At 48.6% G+C, this 21,663-nt stretch overlaps 3 protein-coding genes across 4 annotated transcripts; 1 reads left to right on the plus strand and 2 right to left on the minus strand.

Annotated features, from left to right (window-relative positions):
- Positions 1-4,132: 4,132 nt before the first annotated feature.
- LOC109774854 (protein NRT1/ PTR FAMILY 8.3) lies at positions 4,133-7,213 on the minus strand. 2 transcript variants are annotated; one of them, XM_045230134.2, is made up of 5 exons: positions 6,853-7,213; positions 6,517-6,782; positions 6,065-6,167; positions 5,747-5,964; positions 4,133-5,629 (listed from the first exon to the last, which is right to left on the minus strand). In XM_045230134.2, the coding sequence occupies exons 2-5, from the start codon at positions 6,574-6,576 to the stop codon at positions 4,316-4,318; spliced, it is 1,695 nt and encodes a 564-aa protein (XP_045086069.1). In that variant the 5' UTR covers positions 6,577-6,782; positions 6,853-7,213; the 3' UTR covers positions 4,133-4,315. The 2 variants fall into 2 exon arrangements, with proteins under 2 accessions (XP_045086069.1, XP_020189212.1); XM_020333623.4 differs by lacking the exon at positions 6,517-6,782 and having other exon boundaries at positions 6,853-7,013.
- A 1,297-nt stretch (positions 7,214-8,510) lies between these two features.
- LOC141026303 (uncharacterized) lies at positions 8,511-10,303 on the minus strand. Its single transcript, XM_073502540.1, has 3 exons — positions 9,488-10,303; positions 8,912-9,064; positions 8,511-8,819 (listed from the first exon to the last, which is right to left on the minus strand). Exons 1-3 carry the CDS (start codon positions 10,043-10,045, stop codon positions 8,748-8,750), a joined length of 783 nt encoding a protein of 260 aa, XP_073358641.1. The 5' UTR covers positions 10,046-10,303; the 3' UTR covers positions 8,511-8,747.
- A 2,700-nt stretch (positions 10,304-13,003) lies between these two features.
- On the plus strand, positions 13,004-19,456 carry LOC109774852 (probable cinnamyl alcohol dehydrogenase 5). Its single transcript, XM_020333620.3, has 4 exons — positions 13,004-13,265; positions 17,338-17,965; positions 18,693-18,846; positions 19,006-19,456. The coding sequence occupies exons 1-4, from the start codon at positions 13,168-13,170 to the stop codon at positions 19,224-19,226; spliced, it is 1,101 nt and encodes a 366-aa protein (XP_020189209.1). The 5' UTR covers positions 13,004-13,167; the 3' UTR covers positions 19,227-19,456.
- The last annotated feature ends 2,207 nt before the right edge of the window (positions 19,457-21,663 follow it).

Below are 21,663 nucleotides of genomic sequence, written 5' to 3' on the forward strand. Positions count from 1 at the left end.
GTACCGGTGCATAAGTTATCTTACAAAAACTAAATAATTCCAAAAAAACTTAAGCGCGATGCACCAACTCCCATCTTATTTCTTGTTTCTTGACATGTGTAAAGGAATCAACCAATAAGAAACGTGTGGCGTGTATATTTTTAATGACTTGAGACTACCTACAACGGTATGCAGTGGTCAGTTCATTGCATGTAATGGTATTAATTAGCTAATAAACATTAAGTTCTCTCGTTTTCTCCTCTGCCTTGATCGCGGTGCATAACATAAGATGACTTATGCGTCAACACGGAGGGAGTAAGACAGGTGTGGCGTGTGCTCATGGAACCTAATTCATTAAGTGCACGGGTCCTGAAACCCAAGTAATTTCCAACGTGTGACTTCTTACATGCCGAGCTAGGCTGTTCCCCATCGCAAATCTAGAGGTCTATCTTGGAAGGCCCAGACACCATGTCTTAAGGATTGATAAAACGTGTTAGCAATGGCCAAGCAACTGCTATCTGGAGGTATCCTTGGTCGTCGTGGGATTCCAATATGAGATCAATTACTGCCCTAGTGAGCAACCCACCTTAGCTAGTCAGCGAACTATTTTTTTCCACTTGCAAATGAAATCAGACAAAGGATATGGAAGTATTTCTGCCCACTGATGCCCGAACGATCCTATCCATCCCTTTGTGCACAATGCAAGTTGATGACTTCTAGTCTTGGGTGCACGAACGGAACGACATCTTTTTAGTACGGTCAACATATTAGATGTTGGTAGACACTAAAATCCGTCGTGAAACATGGCTCGAAGGGCGATCTGGTTTTTTTTTTTTGCGAACTGAAGGGCGATCTGGTTCACCATACTCTAAATGAGAGAACAAGAACTGGTCCAAGATGTGGAGTGTCGATGTTCCCTCCAAAATAAAATCTTCCTGTGGCGTCTCTCCCATCAATCCATCACAACTTCTGATTTGTTACACCACTGGAATATTGAATTCATGCACCAGTCAACTCATCCAAAAGTCTGAACTGATGGAGGGAGGTGGGCAATATATTTCAACACCCCCCTCACGTCTAGCCTATTTTAGTTACGTGGGATCGATGTAGGCCGCAGAATCGTTTTATTTAATACTGCGTTGGCAGGGTCTTGAACTCAAGACCTCTTGGCTTTGACACCATGTTGAATTCATGCACCAGCCAACTCATCCAAAAGTCCGAACTACTCCCTCTAAAGTTAGTACAAAGTTGAGTCATCTAGTTTGGAACGGAGGGAGTATGAGAGAGGGCCGGACATTATACTCCAACAATTAGAAGAGTCAATTCTTGGTGCAAAATTGTGCTACACTTGTAGAAGGAAAAACTATGTATATGCTAGTATGATGAACATATATGATCCCACATTTCTCATGAATTGTTCTTTTTCTGCAAGTTTCAGTTGCAATTCTGATTGGAGCTTGTTGATAGTATGTTGATTGAATCCAAGGGCATGGGCGTGGAGAGCAAGAACATGATGCACATAAATGATTTTGGCCTGGTCTTCTAGCAGAGAATTACATTGTGCACAACACAAAGAGGTCATTTTCTTCTGTTATCATGTTGCAAGTTATTCTTTTGCAGTGTAGTGATCCTCTTTGTATTGCACACCATTATTATATCTGAATTTCAAGCATGCGAATTGGGTAGGTAGTGTTGGATGAAATTAGTAGGAAATAGTTTTGCCGTACATTGAGTTTTGGTTTCATGATCTGTGCACAGAAAATGCTTGGTGAAAAAGTTCTTCTGCCTTTGATCCAGTGATAAGGCTTTCAAGTTTCCGCAAAAAAAAGTTTCTACCTCATCTGATCTTTTATTGGTTTTGTTTTCTCTCTCATGCCCTTCTAGGCAGTACAAAGAACTGATGTAGGGGTTGCCGCTCCTTAGTTCATCTCTCAGTAGAGCAAGGCGCCTATGCGATGAAATTTTTGAGTTTGTAGGCTCTCATCAACCTAATTGACATTTATTTGGAGAGTTTGTCGATTCATGTCTGCACGATTCATAATTTTCTAAGATGAGATGGTGTATGTGCTTCTGATGCCAATATCAAAATTTATTTGCACAATTCATCTCAACACTAATTCTAGACGTTGCAGCAGGACGCCCCTTTGCTAGTGTTGAGAGCTTCATCTCTATCTCTACCTAATAATAAAGGGGGCTATTGCTTCTTACCAACGCTCGTTCGTCGCTCCAGGTCCCCTCAATCCTTTCCTCGATATAAAACTCGTTGATTCTGTGGAGAATCGAACGTGAGATCTCTTCTATTTCTTTCTGCTAAGACAACCAACTGAGATAAACATGTTACTTGATGAATAATCCCACCTCACGATTTTAAAGACACACATACCGGTTAATATAGCAGCCTCTGTAGTAATTAACAAACATACATGAAAAGAGGAGAGCTAATTAAGCGGTTGTGCTAATTAAAGAAAAAGAAATGTGGCTAAATAGATGCGGCTAATTCAAAGGAAGGATTGTGTGGGCTTAGCAGAATATTTGAGTGGATGGGATCCTTAATAAGGCAAGGAAGGAAGTACGGAAGGAATTTTGTGAGGCATATAATTAAAAGGAAGGATTTGATTGTGGGCTGAATATTTTGAAGAGTTAATTACACTATTAATACATAAACTTGCACGGTGCGTACAAATTCATACATAAAGTTGTAAAATGACACAAATTAGCCCTATAACTTGTGTTTGGGGTACATTAAATACATTTTCGTTAGTGGATGTTAACTCTCGGTTAACTTTGCCTACGTGGCATGCCAGCAAGGCCGGGCCCGCACTCTCTTATTTGTGGGTCTGACCTGTAAGTTGCAAAAGAAGAATAAATAGAAAAATAAAATTGCGCAGCAACTGCAGCTGACGTGAGAAGTAGAAATAGGTACCTATGTCTATATCACTTCCAGAGCTTTTCGTTTCTTCTCCCATAATTTTGGAAACCGAGCCGACTAGCCTTTCGGTTCAGATTTTTACCGGTCAGACCGCCGGTCTACTGGTCAATCAACTTGTTTCTAGGCACTAAATAAAAAGAGATCAAATACCACCAGTTTCTATAATTATTATTTTTTAGAAAATATTTTCTATAAATATATTTTTTAGACAATGATATGGTATCTTGGGTGTGATGGTTATTGGGCCAAACCTGAAGGCGATTACTGTAACGACCTAGGATCGTATCAAAATCCATGTGGACTAATTTCTATTATAATTTATCTACACGCGTATGGCTTATTCAGCGCCCTGGTTTTTACCCCGGTTTACAAAAAAAAAGTCTATTCAGATGGTTCAAACTCGTTCAATAGTAGAATACAAAGAAACAAATTCTTGAACGTAGATAAAATAATTCTGCCGGTTCAAATAATAGAATGTGAAAATCTTTTGTTCCAGACCTTTCCTAAGATATATAAACATGTGTATCTAAATGCAACTAAGCAAACAGAAAGCGGCTCATTGGCTTGTGCAACACCCCCTATGCGGGAGCTTTTGAGATCGAGTTTAGGCAGCAACATGGCTACATTATTCTTTTTTTCTTTCTCTTTCTCACTTATAGGTGGGACCCACAAATAAGAGAGTGCGGCCTGGCCTCGCTGGTGTGCCACGTAGGCAAAGTTAGCAGTGAGTTAACTGTCATTGACGGAAATGTATGTAAATGTACCTCAAACACAAGTTGTAGGGTTAATTTGTGTCATTTTTTAACTTTATGTATGAATTTGTACGCACCGTGCAAGTTTGTGTACTAATAGCGTAATTAACTCTATTTTTGAAGACGGTTGAGGATGATTGTGTGATCCTTAATAATAAGGAAGGGTTTAAACGGGTGGGACCCTTAATAAGCATTGTGTGAGGATTGAAAAGAGATTGTCGCTTGAATATTTAGACAGTTGAGGGTCCACGCAACGTTATAGGAATGTTTTGTGGAGGGAACGAAAATATGTAAAACATCGACATCCTTTTTAATTAGAATATATTTCAAGCTGAGATCAAAGATAACCAATTCTATTTTGAATTAGAATATGGTGATGAATTATAGCTCTATATAAACAAATTTTAAGTCCATTTGGAACCAGTATATAACTTGTTATTGTGTGGGTCTACATATTTTGGTGAGCAATAAATTTCACATGAACTATCATTGTGTTTTCCCATATAATTCAAACTAAATTTAAATACACTCCAATTATGTCTCCCGTTGAACGCACGGGCATTTGTGCTAGTAGGATACCAAATCTGGATGTGCTAGTTCCTTTCCAAAGATACATTTTCAGCTAGTAAAAGAAAGAAAAATACACTCACAATATCTAGCCTTTGTATCTCAGTGAGAAGTAGATGAACATCAACAGGTTCAACACACTAAGACCAGCCATCATCCAGAAGAAGTAATCGAGGTGGCCTTCGTTGAGGTCATCCGGGATCCATCCGGGCGCGCCGCCACGCCCCGTCGCCGACGCGACCACGCCGAGCACGGCGGAGTTGAGGTAGTTCCCGGCCGAGATGGCCAGCTGGGCGAGCGCCGCGCCCATGCTCTTCATGGACTCCGGGGACTCATCGTAGAAGAACTCCATGATGCCGACGCTGGTGAACACCTCGGCCACGCCGAGCACGACATAGGACGGAGTCTGCCACATGATGTTCACGCTCCGGCCGGCTCCGGCCGCCGCCAGCCGCCTCGTCTCGACCGACGCCGAGTAGGCCATGCCAAGCACGGACAGCGCGAGGCCGACGCCGAGGCGCTGCAGCTGCGAGAGGCCCCGGTCCCTTCCGGTGGCACGCCGTACGAGCGGCACAAGCATGAGGTCGTAGACAGGGATGAATGCCGCGACAGCGAGGATGTCAAACGTCGAGAGGGAGGCCGGCGGGACCGTGAACCGGCCGACGCGGTTGTCCATGGCCATGCCCTGCTCGATCAGGGTCGACGACATCTGGGCGGTGACCGCGAAGAAGAAGAGCAGAGACGCCCAGACGGGGCACATCCGCAGCAGCATCTTCAGCTCCTCGACCTGTGACACCGTGCATGTCCTCCATGGGTCCATCGTCTCCACAGCCTTGCCCGAAGATGGTGCTACCACAATGGCAGCCTTGTCAAGGAACCTGAACTGACTGGTACGCTCAGTGCTGGAATTGGCTTCAGTCTCCTCATGCAGCAGGGCCGAGTCATCATCAGGCAACTTCAGACGGTAATTCCTTGCAGCGGCGACGACCACCTGTGACAACCTCTTCAGAGGGCTTCCACCCAGTTTCTTGTACCGGTAAACCTTCCTGCCGGAGACGAACACGACGAGCCCGAAGCCCATCAACACCATCGGGATCGCGTACCCGAGTCCCCACCCGACATTGTCCTGCACCCACACAAGCACAGTCGTCGACAGCAGGGAGCCGACGTTAACCAGGAAGTAGTACCAGTTGAAGAAGGAGCCCTTGGTCACCCGCTCCACAGGGTCGGCGGTGTCGAACTGGTCCGCCCCGAGGGCCGATGTGCACGGCTTGATGCCGCCAGTCCCCAGGGCGACGAGGTAGAGCCCTAGGTAGACCATGGCACGCTGGATTTCGCTGGTGCTTAAATTAGAGGGCATCAGCACCGGGAGCGACGCTGACAATGTCATAACCAGCATCCCCTACCAGCACAAGAGAACTAGTATTCAGAAATGTCGTTCATTGCAGATTATTACACATTAAACATTTTTTCAGATAAGCGAAAAATTCTTTCTTGATGTATTCAGAGAAAAACTTACAACGGTATAGACTGAAAGGAAGACTACTATTGCCCGGTATCTCCCCCAGTACGTGTCGGCCAAGAAGGCTCCGATGAGCGGCGTGAAGAAGCAACTGCCGATCCAGGTCGACACGTTCCTCGCGGCGTCGACATTGCTCTCGTGCAGCACGCTCGTGAGGTACGTGACCAAGTTCTTCTGGATCCCAAAGAAGCAGATGCCTTCGGTGAATTCAGCACCTAATATGAATGTGATGTAATGCAGGAGTCAACTGATTAGTTTGGAAGGGCCAATGCAAGTGGGAAAATGAGTTAGATTGTGCGAACATTTTGCCAATACCTAAAATGAAGTAGCATGCTCTCCAGTTCCCTGTGGTACGCCGAATAGCAGGCTGTTTGTTGATATCAACTGTTCCATCACTTGTATGCTCTGAACCTTCATCCTGACGAACGGTACCAAACAAAAGTTTCAGTAATTGTCTCTGTTCTTTCAAAACAGAAGTAGCAAGATGCAGGATTATGTACATTCAAATGGAAAAAACAAAATTGTGTTCAAATGAAAAACTTTAATTGCAATTCTCAGCTATGCAAGGAAGTCTAGAAAAGAAAACACCATGAGCTTCGACACCGTTTATTTCACTCCCCTTGTAGTACCGAAAATTATCTGTCTTGTATTGATTCTGAAGTGAACAAAATTTTGAGTTGAGAATGTTTCGTTCCAACAGCTGATGGTCTCTAAAAAGAAAATGACTAGCTAGAGGGATCATACATGGTAAAGAGAAGAAGTGTGACCTGAGGAGGCAGGTGGTGAATCAGTGGCTTCTCCTCATCTGCTGCTGCTGCTGCTTCCATGTGAGCGCAAGTTATGTTGGCGCTCACTGCTCAGCAGCAATACTTATCAAGCAGCAGCTGCAGTATGACCATGGAATACAAGGATCGTGTGTGACTCAACTCTCTATACATGCATCAGTTCTTGCCTGGATTGCACTATCATGAAATTTAGCACCTTTGATGGTGGAAAGCATGAGGCGTTGCTTCTTAAAGAGAAAGGTTCACATCTGCAGCGAAATGTAAAAAGGTTCAAATAAACTTACCAAGAACAGTTGACAAAGAGAGCTGAATACATACCTGATGGAGGAGGAGATGTAGCGCTGTGGATGTAGCAGACGATAGGAGAGATTCTTCCTCCTCCTCCGTGACTGAATCTGATCCGAATGCAGCCGGCCGGAGCAACAGTTGGTCGGTACGGTCCCAATTAATCAGCAGTTAAGAGTAGTGAGTGAGCTGCCATGGTGGAGGTAGGTTGAGGTGTCACATACAGGGCCACTCGTCTCACCAACCAACGACACAACATAGCCCAATCGATGGCTCACGTCCTTGCACGTCGTCGTATACTCGTATCCATGAGTTTGGAATAACACATAACTTCGTGCACATTGACGCAGACAGGACAAACGCCAAGTTTACATCAGGTGATTATAAGCAGGGCATATTTTCACTTATCAATCAATGACCGTACATACTTTCAGTTCATAGTTACAAACACCGTCCTCGGAGATCAATATACAGGCGGTGTGGGTGCCGAATTCATAAGAAATACTACTAGTACAGATGATGCGACCAGACAGAGAGAAAAGAAAAACACTGCAGGCACTATAACAAGGTTCAGGTTCAGGTCAAACATCTCATCCAAACACAAAAGCCTTTCTGCTAAAACTAAATAAAGCGAGACGCGAGCGAATGGAAATCGTGCAGTCAGGGTGGGGGCACACGACACCGATTTCCGTTACCGATAACGGGTCAACGGACCAGAAACCGTATTGCTCAGTCACACCTGACAACCCACGAAGCCAAGTACCAGCATTATTGGACCCAAAAATCAGAAGCGAGAAACTAAAGTAGCAATACAGACTTATTAGAAGAAATGCAGAAGGCTTTAGACCAAATATCACGACCGGGCACACATCTCAGGCGCGATCCGTGGTGGAAGCTGCTGCGGCCGCCGGGCGCCATAAGAAATACTAGTACAGATGATGCGAGCAGACAGAGAGAAAACAGCAACACTGCAGGCACTACAAAAAGTTCAGGTTCAGGCCCAAGATCTCATCCAAACACAAAAGCCTTTCTGCTCAAACAAAGTTCAGGTTCAGGCCCAAGATCGTGCAGTCAGGGTGGGGGCACACGACACCGATTTCCGTTACCAATAACGGATCAGTGAACCGGAAACCGTATTGCTTAGTCACACCTGACAATCCACGAATTCAAGTTCCAGCACCGGACCAAAAGACCGAAAGCGAGAAGATAAAAGTAGCATTACAGGCTTATTAGGAGACACACAGAAGTCTATAGACCAAATATCACGACCGGGCACACATCTCAGGCACCATCCGTGGTGGAACCTGCTGCGGCCACGGGGCACTTCTGGAAACTGAAACATGCACGATACATGATGACGCACGGTAAGTTAGGTTTCGGTGATACATGACGATTCAGGGTAAGTTTGGTTTCAGCATGTCCTCGCTTGATATGGACACGGCAAAAATAGCTTCGCAAACAATTTGATGCATAGGAGCTATCACGCATTTGATCAATTTTCCTTTGTTTTTCCTAAAAATGGCCTTAGCCTACCCCAACTTGTTTGGGACTAAAGGCTTTGTTGTTGTTATTGTTGTTGTTGTTTCCTAAAAATGGGCTTGACCAGATTTATTTGTTAACAGAGTTTACACTCGCGAGAGCAAAACATGTATGACCATTCAGATGCCTCGAGACTCGGCAGGGCTTTAACGAAACGATGATTGATACTGAATCATAGACTAAAGTTGATGTGTAATTACAGCAGAACATGACAGACGAAGCAGTGATGAGATTGCAAAAACATACTGAGACTGAAGAACGCCAAAGGAACTTACAGTCTGAGCGAGAACATGGATCATTGACGCTGATTTGCTTACGACGTACGCCACACGTACTCAAGATCTTCAAAATTTCACGAATTCCCTCGTTAACTTTTCCACATTCAATGTTCACACCTTAAGGTGCGCGCACACAAATGATTCTTTTACTGTTTCTTGTGCTCCTGTTATTCCAATGAGTTTCTGTATCGTACAACAAATTTAGTAAGATAACAGAATATACATGAAAATTCCTTTAATAGAGCAACATATTTGTATAAAGAGTATCTATATACCTCAGTGTTACCTAGCTGAAGAGTGAGCATCTCAAGAACTGGAGAGTGTTGGAGAATGCAAACTAAGTCAATGGCCGTGAACCACTCGTTGAGAAGCAGAGTTTTTAAGTTGCCAAATATAGGGTGCCATTTTAAATCCCAGTTGTAGATAATCTGCACAAATTGCAAAAGGAAGAAAAAAAAGGTCTGAGGCTCTATAAGAGAAAATAACTTCAGTTAGTGGGAATTCTGGGTAGACAAACATTTCACCTTGGGCCCTGGGAATATCAATTCTTTATCCAATTAAACCACTATAGTATTTATTCATTTAGGATCTTTTTTAGTGAAGTTGGGAGGGCAGGCCCCTGCCTAAATTTTATAAAAGCCTACAGTGGGAAAAATAAGTCACATGTTTCAGCATGATGCACGGGGAAGAGAGGAAAAAAATTAGAGACCTATTGGTGAAGGTAAAACAATCAAAGTACCAAACTGTGGTAATGAAAATAAGCAATTTGTTTATGTAGCTCTATGGTCAGAGGCATTACAAGAAAAACTGTGGGTGGCAAAAGAAAAAAGACGCAGTAAGATCAAGCATACCTTTTCAGGTTCAGCAATCAACTCCAAATTCACAGCATGGGTCAAGCCACTGAGAAGCACACCCTCATCAACAAGATATGTATGGCAACCACAACAAGGAACATCACAATCCCCCTCCATATTAAGGTTACAGAACGTGAAATCGAAGCATCCCTTGCCAAGGCGAACATAGGCTGTTACTAGAAACGGCATGTTTTCAAGGTAAGGGGTCAAACCATGAAAGTCATCAAGTTGGAGTGAGACAAGGGCCGGGGTGGAGATCCTCATGTGGGAATCATCAAGGACGGAACAAAAACCGGTGATGCACAGATACTTGAGCGACTCGGATGATATCTTGTGTGCATAAGCCCAACAATGTGTCATCTTCAGGCCCTCTAATGCGGGGCAGCCAGAGAAATTCAGGGCGGAGCATTCTAGGTTAACCCGTTCAAGCTCTATGGTCTTCAGGTGCTGGGAGATGAGAGGCGCGTCGAATGTCAGCGTGTAGACCTCAGTTTGAACAGCTCTGACTAGCAGGTCCTTGACTTGGCACTTTAGAGCGTACTCGATCAACCGCATGGTGTTTGTGTATGTGCCCTTCGTCTCGTCATCGGGATGGGCACTGACCTCGCAGCTGACAAGAGGAGAGTCTCCCCGGAGCCGGATGACTAGCTTCACCAACTTTTCAAAACGCTCGCAGCGCGGGAACCTTGAGCTCTTGTCCAAGATGAAGTGCAAGCCGGCTGTGCGCCTCCACAGGCCGCGCCAGCGGGCCCAAGCACGCCGGTCTGCAGGGCATCATCCCACGGTAGGTAGGACAGCACATGCCGGAGGAGGTCGTTGGTGAGATCGCCAAAGCGGTCCTTGCCACTCGCCGCAGCCTTCTTCGGCATTCCGTCGAGCAGGTGGCGGGCGCTGCGGGAGCAATGAAAACATCAGCATAAACAGGAGAACGTGGCCTCAGCAGAGTCGGGGGTCTGGATAAAGAGAAGAAAAACGCAGCGTCACCTGAGATTGGCCGGCGTAGAGGAGGAAGCTCCGGCCGCCGGCAGCCGCGGGGGAGAACAGGACGAGCAAGACGCCTCCTGCCATCCCTCCGGTATTTAAACAACAAAGGGGAGAGCAGAGGGTTCGCCGTCGTCCGTCGATCTCCCTTGGCGCGTCATTATTGCTGTGTTAATCTCCCGGAGAGAACCGACGGTGGTGGCCTGGTGGGATGCGAGAAGACCGCCGCCGCGAACGCGAGTTCTTACCGCCGGAGGCAGGCAGCAGCACAGGCCGTCTCTTTCGAGGAGCAGTTTCTTTTTTTTTTCCACAATTTATTTACCAATGTTTTATTCTCTGTTATCACAATTATTTGATTTATGTTTCCTATGGTGAGTTCTTCGGCTGTAAAAGTTGCGACTTTATTCCCTTCCTATCAAGCTGATGGCACATCATGACGAATTATAGATAAAATTATACTAGCATGAAACACCCAAAAAATATAGACGATGATGACATATCAGCTACCACATCGTGTTTTTGCTCCGATGACTTGCGGTCATGGTGGATGTGGTGCAAGGAGGAGCATGTTGAGCGGATGTGTTGTGGTGTGGAGTTTAACCGGTTGTGACCGCTTTTAAATAGTGCATTTCGGTGGCGCCAAGCGTCCGGGTGCGTCAATGCGTGGCGCCGGAGTTGGTTCCTTAGCCGGCGAGCCTGCTTAATGGCGGCATACGAACGGATGAACATTGAACGGGCGTGATAGATATTCGTTCTATCCCATACAGTAAACATCTCTCTGCATTGAATAGGCGCGGCGCGGCCGAGGCCACATCCGCTCTGGCCCTGTGTCAATGCGGGGCGCTCGCTCTATAATGGCATGAATGCGGAAATTTGCGTCGGGCGGGAACACACGCAGGCGAGGGATGAGAGTTTTTAATGGGCCAGGGTAGTCATGATCGAACGTGGCAGCGGTCGGCCGCTTGCCAAAACCCCCGCTTTAGGAAAAAATACACGTCCGGACTAGACTGGACTGGACTGTAGACTTACACAGAATCGCATTGGATGGTAAAAGACGTCTAAACCGTGAGACCCGAATGATTGCGGGCAATTTAAGTGTCGACGTGGGAGATGCCAGCAAAACGAACCATTCGTCCAGGTCCTCTGAGAGCTGATCGTCAAAAGGAAAACGGAAACGTCGCACTCTTGTTTTGTTTTGACCCCCTCGAGATGGAGGAGGAAGAAAAGTCTGGCAATGGCATTGGGAGACACAATGAAGCACGAGTGTTTTTTTTTTTGACGATATTGTTAAGGAACGTACCCAGCCGCCGCCTCCAACATAGCCAGCCGCCGCCTCCCCAAAACTAGGGTTCTTTGCCTCCCATCAGCGCCGGCGCCGGTCCGTCCCGTCTCCGGTGGCCTTAGGGCCATGGAGGCGGAGTGGATCTCGGCCCTTGCCGGTGGGAGGGCTCCGTTTTCATATCTTTTTTCGAGCTTTGTTAGGGTTTGTGTCCTGTTCAGGAAGGCGAGACGACGGCGGCTCCCTGAAGATGGAATAAAGGACTCCCCGTCTAGTCCCCGTTCCGGTGATGTGTGTAGCATCATCGGTGGGCGTGTGGAGGTGTGTCTCCGGCGGATCTGTTTTTGGTGGATTTGCTCGGATCTATTCGTTGTTCGTCTTCGTTCGTGTGTCTTCAGGTTGGATCCTTTTGATCTACACTCTCCATCTGTGGCGGTTGTTGTTCTGGTGCGTTGGTTCCATGGGGCCTTAGCACGATGACTTCCCGACTGTCTACTACAACAATGTTTGCTCGGCTCTGGCGAGGGAGGGGTGATGACAGCGGCGCGCCTTCGACTCGTTTCAGTGCTTGTAGTCGTCGCTAGGTGGTCTACGGTTTTGGATGTAAATTTTATTATTTCTAGTGTCCGTTGTACTATCATGATTAAAGATGAATAGATTGAAAGTTTTTTTAAAAAAAGCATGAGTGTTTTGCTTCCTCTCGGCATGCACAGCACACCGACGGGACAGCGGCACTGTTACACCAACACCGCGCTCACCACAACCATGGTTTCGTCTCGGCATGCACAGCACACCGAGGCAAATTTGACAAATTTGACCTATAGATGAAATCAAATCATAGAATAAACTGTCCGTGAAACTATTTCACGCGGCTGACCCGTGGCGCCTAGCTCTCTCAGGCGCTGCACTAGGCGCTGCACTAGTACAACGCCTGGGAGCTAGGCGCTGCACTAGTGCAACGCCTAGGAGCTAGGCGCTGCACACTGACTTAGTAATTTTCTGATCACACGGGTGCGACGCTGGCCGTGTAGCGCCTATCTGTGAGGCGTTGCATAGTGTAGTGTGGCGCCTTCGTGTCGGGCGTCACACAAAAAGGTCAGGCGCGTGAAATAGTTTTACGGATAGTTCATTCTGTGATTTGATTTCGTCTATAGGTCAAATTTGTCAAATTCGCCGCACACCGACGGGACAGCGGCACTGTTCTCACCCACGCCGCGCTCACCACAACCATCCATACCTCGGCCGGCCGGCTCAGCGATGACGCGCTTGGCAAATCCGAAATGTGCGGTCCTTGTAGTATAAAAGGCGGCCATGGAACCTCCTTTCGCCTCATCGCTCGCCGTTGCAGTCACGACACCACAACAGAGACGCAAGAACTAATTCTCCGGCCGGCCGGACCTCGAGCGCGTCAGTCAGGATGGCACCCACGGCGGCGGAGCAGCACACGAGGAAGGCGGTGGGTCTGGCGGCGCGCGACGCCTCCGGCCACCTCTCCCCGCTCGCCATCACCCGGAGGTACGCCGTATATATCTCCTTTGTTCCGATGCAGATTCTTAGTCTCTGTGGCATGTAATCCAAATTTGTTTCCCTAGATTCATACATGGTGGTTATTGGGCTGCTTTCTGTGTTATTTTTAATATGAAATTCGGCCTTGATTTGCAAATAGTACGAATTGTCATGTGTCCACTACAACAGTAACAACTAGTGTAAATTATCATGTGTCCAGTACTAAAACCATGACGCCGACACCCATCTTTTTCTTCGTCTTTGGAGTTTCAGGGGACACCGCTGTTAGTTGTAAAAGCCACCTCCTCTAGTTTCCAGCCGTTGGCCCCCCAAGGCGGCGATTTTACGCGCCGGCGCTAAAATCGGCGCGGAGGCGAGCGGGTTCCTAGCCGCTCACCCCAGGGTTGCCCCAGACCCGTTTTTTTATTTTAAAAAATCTGAGTTCGGCAAAGTTCGGCAAAAATTCGGCAAACTTAACATTCATATTCAACATGTTCGTCGTTTTACATAAATTATTAAAAAAGGAATCTACGGGGCGAGGAAGTCGATCAGCGCGGCGAAGTCGCCGACATCGCCGCTGTCGTCGGCCTTCTCCTTCTTGATGGCGCGGCCGCGCCTACTGGACCCCTGCCCGGCATCTCCATGGCGGACAGGCGGTGGCAGCACGCGTCGTCGTCGCTGTCGTCGAGGACGACGATGCCTCCCTCGTCCCGGCCACGGCGACGAGCTTCGAACCGCGCGAAGGCGGCGCACTGGCGCTCCCTCTCCGTCTGCACCCAGTCGTCACGCGCCCATTTGAGGGCCGCTTCATCGTCGAGCGCCTCCTCCTTGACGGGCTCCGTCTTCACGACGGGGAGCCCCGGCTCCGGCTTGACGGCGGCGATCCCCGGCTCCGTCTTTGGCTTGACGAAACACGGAGGAGCCGAGGAGGTGGCACGCCAGCCGCCCTCGTTGATGACGATGCCGGCGCTGCGGGTGCGCCGGCCGAGCAGCGTCTCCGCGGCGGGCTCTGCCTTGACGCCGAAGTGCGCCGCCGAGCCGGAAGAGTGGGAGGAGGAGCAGGAGGAGGAGGAAGAGTGGGAGGAGGAGCCGGCGAACCTCCTCGGCACCCACGGCCCAGCGCTCGGGGGGGGGGGGGGGGGGCACGGCCGCCGCGGCGGGGTACGCCAGCGGCGGGTTGTTGCCGCCCTCGAGGTGTGCTATCACCTCGTGCAGGGTGCGGCCGGGGACGCCCCACCAGACGCGGCGGCCGTCGCTGTGCTTTGTGTCGCCGACCACCGGCGCCCCGTTCGTGGACGCCAGCCTCTGCGCCTGCCGCCACTAGAAATATTCCGTCCAAACCGCGTGGTTGTCGGCGGCGTACTGGGGGAGGGCGCGCTGCTCCTCCGACAGGGACGACCGCACGCGGTCGACATCGGCGGCGAAGAGGCCGGGGCACGCGTCGACGTCGGGCACCGGGGGGATGGGGACGCCGCCGTTGCTGAGCTTCCACCCGTCGGCCCGACGCGCATGTCCGGCGGCGCCGGGATGTTCGCCTCAAAGAGAAGCCACGACTCGCACTCCTGGAGCGTGCGGCGGCCGAAGCCGTTGGCCGCCGCGGCGTCGCCGGGGAAGCGTTCGACCATGGAGAGAAGAAGGGGAAGGGGAGGGACGGCGGCTGGTTTGGGCTCGGCGGACTCGGGCTGATGTGGCCAGCGGCGAGGGAAGCCTCTGTTTATATAGCCCCAGACCGTGTGAACGCGTGGCGGAAGGGGAGGCGTCGCCGCGCCAGCCTGCCCGTGACGCGCCGCCCGTGAGGAATCAATGGCAAGGCTGACCGGGGGCAGCCTTGCCATTGATTCCCCGCGGAAAACCGAGGCGTTCTGGGGAAGACGAGGCGCGTGCCGCTGACTCGGCGGGCCCGCCGCGCTTGCGCCCCGAGCGCCCCCCAGCGCGCCGGTTCGGCCTGGGGCCGCCGGCGCCGATTTTGGCCCAAGCCGGCGAAAAACGGGTTCCTGGGGGTGCGACTGGGCCGAATTTTGGGCGCCGGCGCGGCAAAAACGTCTGGGAAGGGCCTGTTGGGGCCGCGGCTGGAGATGCTCTTAGCTTGTAGTGCAATTCCTTTGCCTCTGCGTGCTTGTGGCTCGTACTCTTCCTATGTGTGATATGAATCAAGTGGCTCATGTGGGCAAACCTCAACGGTACACCTGTTTCGATGACTTCATTGATTAGTCCTCTTCATGTTCACTATTGTAAGATGTCTTGGAAATTTCAATATGAGCTATATATGGACTGAGGCAAAGAAATAGTGAATACATTTGCCATTAACGTCGACACCAACTTTTTTCCATGTTGTAATCTTTAGGTGATCCTACTGTTAGTTGTAAAGGCACATACATGTGATGTGTCACCCTCAGTTACTTGTCACTATTAGCTTGTAGTACAATTCCTTTGCCTTTGTGCGTGTGGTCTTTGCTCTTCCTATGTCGTGTATGAATCGAGTGGCTCATGTAGTCATGTGGGCAAATCTCAATGGCACACCTGTTTCTACAACTTCATTGATTAGTACTTTACTAGGACTTGACTGGTCGGCAAAGAGGTTGTAGCGATTTTGTTTTTTTTTTGTATTACTCATTAGCTTGTTTGGATTGAAACTACTTGAACTTTTGCTAAAGAATAAGCTATGCAATTTAATCATCATCACATCTTTCGTCAATAGTGATTACCTAGCTATTTAGGCTCATTCATGCAATCATGCAAAGGTACCGTCACAAGTTTGTCATAAAAATGTTTTGATATTTTTATTTTACTTGCATATTCGTATAAAGCAATGCTACCAACATGTGGGCATACCATGCCCATTACGAAGCAATAGTTTGCAGTGGGAAATGAATGACTCTTGTAATTTGTAGATGGTGCTAGTGGTTTTATGTTGTTATCGTAACCGCGCTAGTATGGTATGAGCTGTATAAGGTGGTTGATGGATGGTTTTAGGATCTGCCTTCCTAGAGTTTGCTTTGCAAATTATTTTCTCAAACCTCTTTTTTTCTTAAGAGTAATAATATGCCAAATTATGTGATTTGCTCAAAGGAGTAAAATTATTTGTATGAATGATAAAATTCAGCAGCTTGATTAGACAAGGAAAACAGGAAAACAAAAATTGATCCTTTTGCATGTATGACTGATTGTTTGGATTTTGAACCTTGTTGACAGTGTCGGTCTGTGTGTGAGTGGTGTTGTGAACCTTGTTCTTGAGGGATTCAGTTATCTAAACCAGGCATCTGCCTCTTTGATAAAAATAAATAAATAAACTGAGACTAGTTGCATTAGCGAGCACTGAATTGAGTTGATAGACGAAACCATGATTTATTGGCCTGATTTACACACTTGAATGTACTCCCTCCATTCCAAAATATTTGAAGTTCTATGTTTAAGTCAATCTTCTTTAAGTTTAACCAAATCTATAAAAAAATATACCAACATTTTCAAAACAATTTAGTTTATGTAGATTCATCATAAAATATATTTTCATACTACGTACTTTTGACTTTGTGTAGTTATCAGAAATTTTTCCTATAACTTGGTCAGACAAACCTAGAACTCAAAATATTCAAGAATAGAAGTACGTAGTACGTAAGGGCATCTCCAAAGAGGACCCTCAGACCTCTACTATATGTCCGGACCATTTTTGTCATCCAACGGGAATCTGTATATGTCCGCTTAGCAGTCCGTACGTACGGATACCGGTATCCAAGAGACAAACGTGGGGTGAGGGTGGGGGGGGGGGGGGGGAGGGGGCTTCGCCGGAGTCCGGACATGCATTTGACCAATCACATGCATGGCCCCTCTCTTCTCTCTCTCCTCCCAACCAGACACTAAACCACAAATATCTCATCACATGCATGGTCCCCACCTACTTTTTCTCTTTTCAACCGGATACTTTGTGATTAGCATTGGATGGCTCCCTCCTGCATCATGTCCGTGGACCATGCCCGGACATAAAAACAGACATATACTGGAGACATTTACGGCTCAACTTTGGATATGCCTTAATAGCGTTTATTTTTCATGATGTTCATGTTTCTTATGATTCTTGCTTCAGAAGCACTGGAGATGACGATGTGGTGATCAAGATTCTGTACTGTGGAATCTGCCACTCTGACCTACACAGCATCAAGAACGATTGGAAGAACGCCAAATACCCCATGGTCCCTGGGCATGAGATCACTGGCGAGGTCAATGAGGTCGGCAAGAATGTGACCAAGTTCAAGACCGGTGACCGTGTGGGCGTCGGGTGCATGGTAAACTCATGCCAGTCCTGCGAGAGCTGCAACAAGGGCTTCGAGAACCTCTGCCTAGGCATAATCCCCACCTACAACTTGGTTGACCTTGATGGCACCATCACCTACGGCGGCTACTCCAGCATGGTGGTGGTGCACGAGCGGTTCGTGGTCCGGTTCCCCGACACCATTCCACTGGAAAAGGGCGCGCCGCTGCTGTGCGCTGGCATCACCGTGTACAGCCCCATGAAGTACCACGGTCTAAACATTCCTGGGATGCACCTCGGTGTGCTGGGACTGGGCGGGCTGGGCCATGTTGCTGTTAAGTTCGGCAAAGCCTTCGGGATGAAGGTAACAGTGATCAGCTCTTCGCCGGGGAAGAAGCAGGAGGCCCTCGAGAGGCTAGGCGCCGACGCGTTCATTGTCGGCAAGAACGACGAGGAGATGAAGGTATGCAAATGTTTCCGATCACCAATTTTTTCAACTCAAATTGGTTTATAGACCAGTAGAATATCGGACACGACCAAGATATATGGTACTAAACTCACAGACACAAGAACAACCCTAAGGCCTAAAGAAAGGACCTATGACCATTGAAGTACTTGCAAAGACCTATAAAGGAAGAATTGCCACAATAGCACACCGCCGCATACCATGGAGATTTGCAACAACACCAAGCATATCGGCACGATCACCCTGATCTAGGCAGACATCTGTGCTACTATCGCTCGAAGACGATGTTGCCGCAGCCGATGCGCATGAAGCGCGCCGACAAACAACACAAAAAATTAACCCATCATCCACGAGTAACAACAAGGACAAAATCTTCTAGGCTCCTTGATAATGCCGCACGAAGCTTCATCGAGACCGGATTGTAGTCGGGCGACTTTTATTTTAGATGATGCCATCATCCATTGGAGTGATGTCGCCGCGAGACCAAAACCTGCTACAGAAAAGGCGAGAGACGAAAATCCCCTCCCCTCCACCCCGTGGTCATAAACGACGACCGGAGCAGAGTGAAGAGGATTTTTTTGGTGGCTAAGGTTTCTTCACGGGTCTTTTGTTTAAATTGTTTCCAATCACCAATTAATCAAGCAAGACTATAGATTGTTCTTTCAGTTCATATGTGCTTACTGCTTACTGCATTAATTTAAATTTAAATGTGTCACCTTTGCAGGCCGCGATGAGTACCATGGATGGCATCATAAACACGGTGTCTGCAAACATCCCCATGGCCCCTCTCTTGGGGCTACTGAAACCCAACGGCAAGATGATCATGGTTGGCCTCCCAGAGAAGCCTATGGAGATCCCTCCCTTTGCTCTGGTTGCCAGTAAGTCATCCGACCTCACAAGCTTAGCTATACACTATACCCTCTCTGGTCTAACAATTTTAAGAAACCATGCATTGCATTATCGACCACAGGCATTTAGTTGTGTGCGTAACTGACTGGTACACATACTGACGTACGTGTGGCGCATTGTATGTACAGCGAACAAGACCCTCGCCGGGAGCCTCATTGGAGGCATGAGGGACACCCAGGAGATGCTGGACCTCGCGGCCAAGCACAACGTGACGGCGGACATCGAGGTGATCGGCGCCGAGTACGTGAACACGGCCATGGAGCGCCTTGCCAAGGCCGATGTCAGGTATCGATTCGTCATCGACATCGGCAACACCCTCGACAAGGCCGCCGCCACCACCACCGAGTGAGAGTGACTCTACCTCTCTGCTTTTGTCAGGAAGTAGCAAGAAACAATCAAAAATTCTTCTTTTTGGGTGTGAAAGTGTAAACCCGTACGTGTACGGGATACCGTATTTGTATTTATATGTAATAATGTAAATGAAGGAAGATAGTAGCAGTACATGAATTATTCTTCGTATGGCAGATGTTGCATGGTATCCAAAGAATTCATATCTTCTATACACCATCAGTTGTGTCATCTTATTGCCTAACATTTTTCTAGTACAAGCAAGGTTGGATTTTGCTGATGATTTAGATGATATTTTCTTTCTCCCTGATCTACGCAACGTTCTGGCTAATATGCTGAGTAACATACATTTAAAAAGGGTACAGTCTTTTCAAAATTTCACTGATATTTATATCATCGCTTTGATAGAATAGGTGGGTGCGGAAACACACGCTAGACCCACATTATAAATGTACTTGTAGTTAACTATACTCTGGGCGAAAGCCTAGCTCGACCTCGTTGGATGCCGATGATGACGACGTCCCGTCCTAGGATATTGTTTCCTCCTTGGAGGCAGCGTCATGGAGCCCCTTCACCTCCCTTGTCTTCTCTAAAGGGGTGTTTGGTTCAGGGACAAAGTCCCTAAAAAGTCCCTAGGAACCAAACGGGAGGGACTTTTTCTACAGGGACTAGAAAAAGACTCTACTAAAGAGTCTTTTTTGATTAGTCCCTGAAACTAGAAAAAGTCCTAGGACTTCTGAATCAAACACCCCCTAAGACCGTGATCGACTTTGTGGCTGGCTCCCTTTTTCTTCATGTTTCTGCTGATTTTCTTCACCAACCTCGCAGCACCCGCCACCCATTCGACGAAATGGACAAGAAGGCTGCTGGCACCGGCGAGGATCCCTTTTGCCTCCTCCCCGACGACGTGCTCGACCACATCCTGTCCTTTCTGCCGGGGGATGAAGCCCTGCAGACATGCCTGCTCGACAACCAGTGGCGTGACCTCTAGAGGCGCAAAACCAGCCATCGCTTCATCTTTGACGAATGGTCAAGTTTCAACCGCAAGCGTTTCAGTCAGCTCGTGAAGCTGATAATGCACCTCAGGGAATGGTAGATTGACGGCATGGCCACAAGATTGAAATGGCATGCTCTGAATTATAAAAAAATTCCATGCTACTTTATAATTTTTTTTATTAATCTAATTTATAAATTTACAATGTGTATGATCAAAAGAAAAAAAGGAAGGTCTATGATCTAGAAAAAAATTGCCATGCTAAACTTTAAAACTGCCACCCTCTAGATAAAAAATATCATGAACAAAAAATTACACATTTACTTATAAAAAACCCTGACCCCCCGGTCGCCCCCGCTCGGGCGACTCGGGCGGGTCCCCAGCCCTAGCCACCACCGCTCCTGAATCCACCTTCCCTCACCCCACAGCCGCCGAAGGACGCTGCCGGGATGCGCCCGCGGGCCGACGGCGCTGGCGGAGATCCTCCTCTCTCCCGCGTCTCACGGGTGGTGCGGAGCCCTTGCGCATGCGGAGGCGTGACAGATCTGGCGGCGGCGGCGATGGCAGCGGTTGCTGGCCCTGTCGCGGGCGACGACGAAAGCGGCGCGTTGGGCAGCCCGGTCACGGGCGGTAGCGGGCGGCGACTTGTCTGGCTCGGGCGACAGCGACTTATGCTGCGGCGGCGCGTCATCCGGCTTCGGATCGGCAGCTGCGTGGAGGGCCTGGTTGGCGGCTTGGCGGCACGTCCGGTCAGATCTGATATGGCTGGTGCAGCCGGCGATGGTGGCCATCTCCTCCGTCGGAGGTGGTCGGCCTGAGGCTGGATGATCAGATCTCGGGACTCGTCATCTAGTTCCGGCTGTGAGTCGGTAAGACATAGTTGCCGGTGAAAACCGAGCCGATGGCAGGCGATGGCGGCGTTCTGCGCCGTTACCTTGATGAAGGCATCGTCGTGCAACGACTGTCAACCCACTCGTGCTGCTTCGAGGGAAACCCTAGGATCTGGTCTTCCAGATCGAACGATGGCGGTACTGCGGTGTCGTTTCTCTCTTGGGAGCATCGTTTGTGGAGCAGCGCTGGAAGACAGAGGCAGGAGGTGGAGCGGCTTCGTCTTGCGCGGAGCTTCGGTGGAGATGTCAAGTCATGCCTGGCCGACAGGTGCTACGCTGTGTCATGCCTGGTCGACAGGTGCTACGCACGATAGATCTTCCAGAATCTTCGCGCTTGGATGGACGAGCGCGGGGTGGTGGCGCCGTTGGGCGCTGTGGTGGCGTCAACGGATGGACGGACTGGCAATAATGATGCTGATCTCTCTCCTGAAGATGGGTCACTGGTCCGATGACGATGGCGGCGTCTAAAACGTGTGCATGTGGTGTACGATTTAGGTCTGCTGCACCTGCTATTCTTCCGATAAGTTATGTGGCTGGATCGGCGACGAGACCGG

The sequence above is a fragment of the Aegilops tauschii genome, chromosome 6, assembly GCF_002575655.3.
Source record: "Aegilops tauschii subsp. strangulata cultivar AL8/78 chromosome 6, Aet v6.0, whole genome shotgun sequence".
Lineage (NCBI taxonomy): Eukaryota > Viridiplantae > Streptophyta > Magnoliopsida > Poales > Poaceae > Aegilops > Aegilops tauschii.

Coding starts and splice junctions, on each gene's coding strand:
- LOC109774854 (XM_045230134.2), bottom strand. CDS start 6,576: ATGGAAGCAGCAGCAGCAGCAGATGAGGAGAAGCCACTGATTCACCAC. Junction 6,168..6,516: donor TTCACCACCTGCCTCCTCAG/GTCACACTTCTT, acceptor ACCGTTCGTCAG/GATGAAGGTTCAGAGCATAC. Junction 5,630..5,746: donor TCCTTTCAGTCTATACCGTT/GTAAGTTTTTCT, acceptor TTGTGCTGGTAG/GGGATGCTGGTTATGACATT.
- LOC141026303 (XM_073502540.1), bottom strand. CDS start 10,045: ATGCGGTTGATCGAGTACGCTCTAAAGTGCCAAGTCAAGGACCTGCTA. Junction 9,065..9,487: donor TGATTGCTGAACCTGAAAAG/GTATGCTTGATC, acceptor CAATTTGTGCAG/ATTATCTACAACTGGGATTT. Junction 8,820..8,911: donor TTCAGCTAGGTAACACTGAG/GTATATAGATAC, acceptor TGTACGATACAG/AAACTCATTGGAATAACAGG.
- LOC109774852 (XM_020333620.3), top strand. CDS start 13,168: ATGGCACCCACGGCGGCGGAGCAGCACACGAGGAAGGCGGTGGGTCTG. Junction 13,266..17,337: donor CCGCTCGCCATCACCCGGAG/GTACGCCGTATA, acceptor TTCTTGCTTCAG/AAGCACTGGAGATGACGATG. Junction 17,966..18,692: donor AGAACGACGAGGAGATGAAG/GTATGCAAATGT, acceptor TCACCTTTGCAG/GCCGCGATGAGTACCATGGA.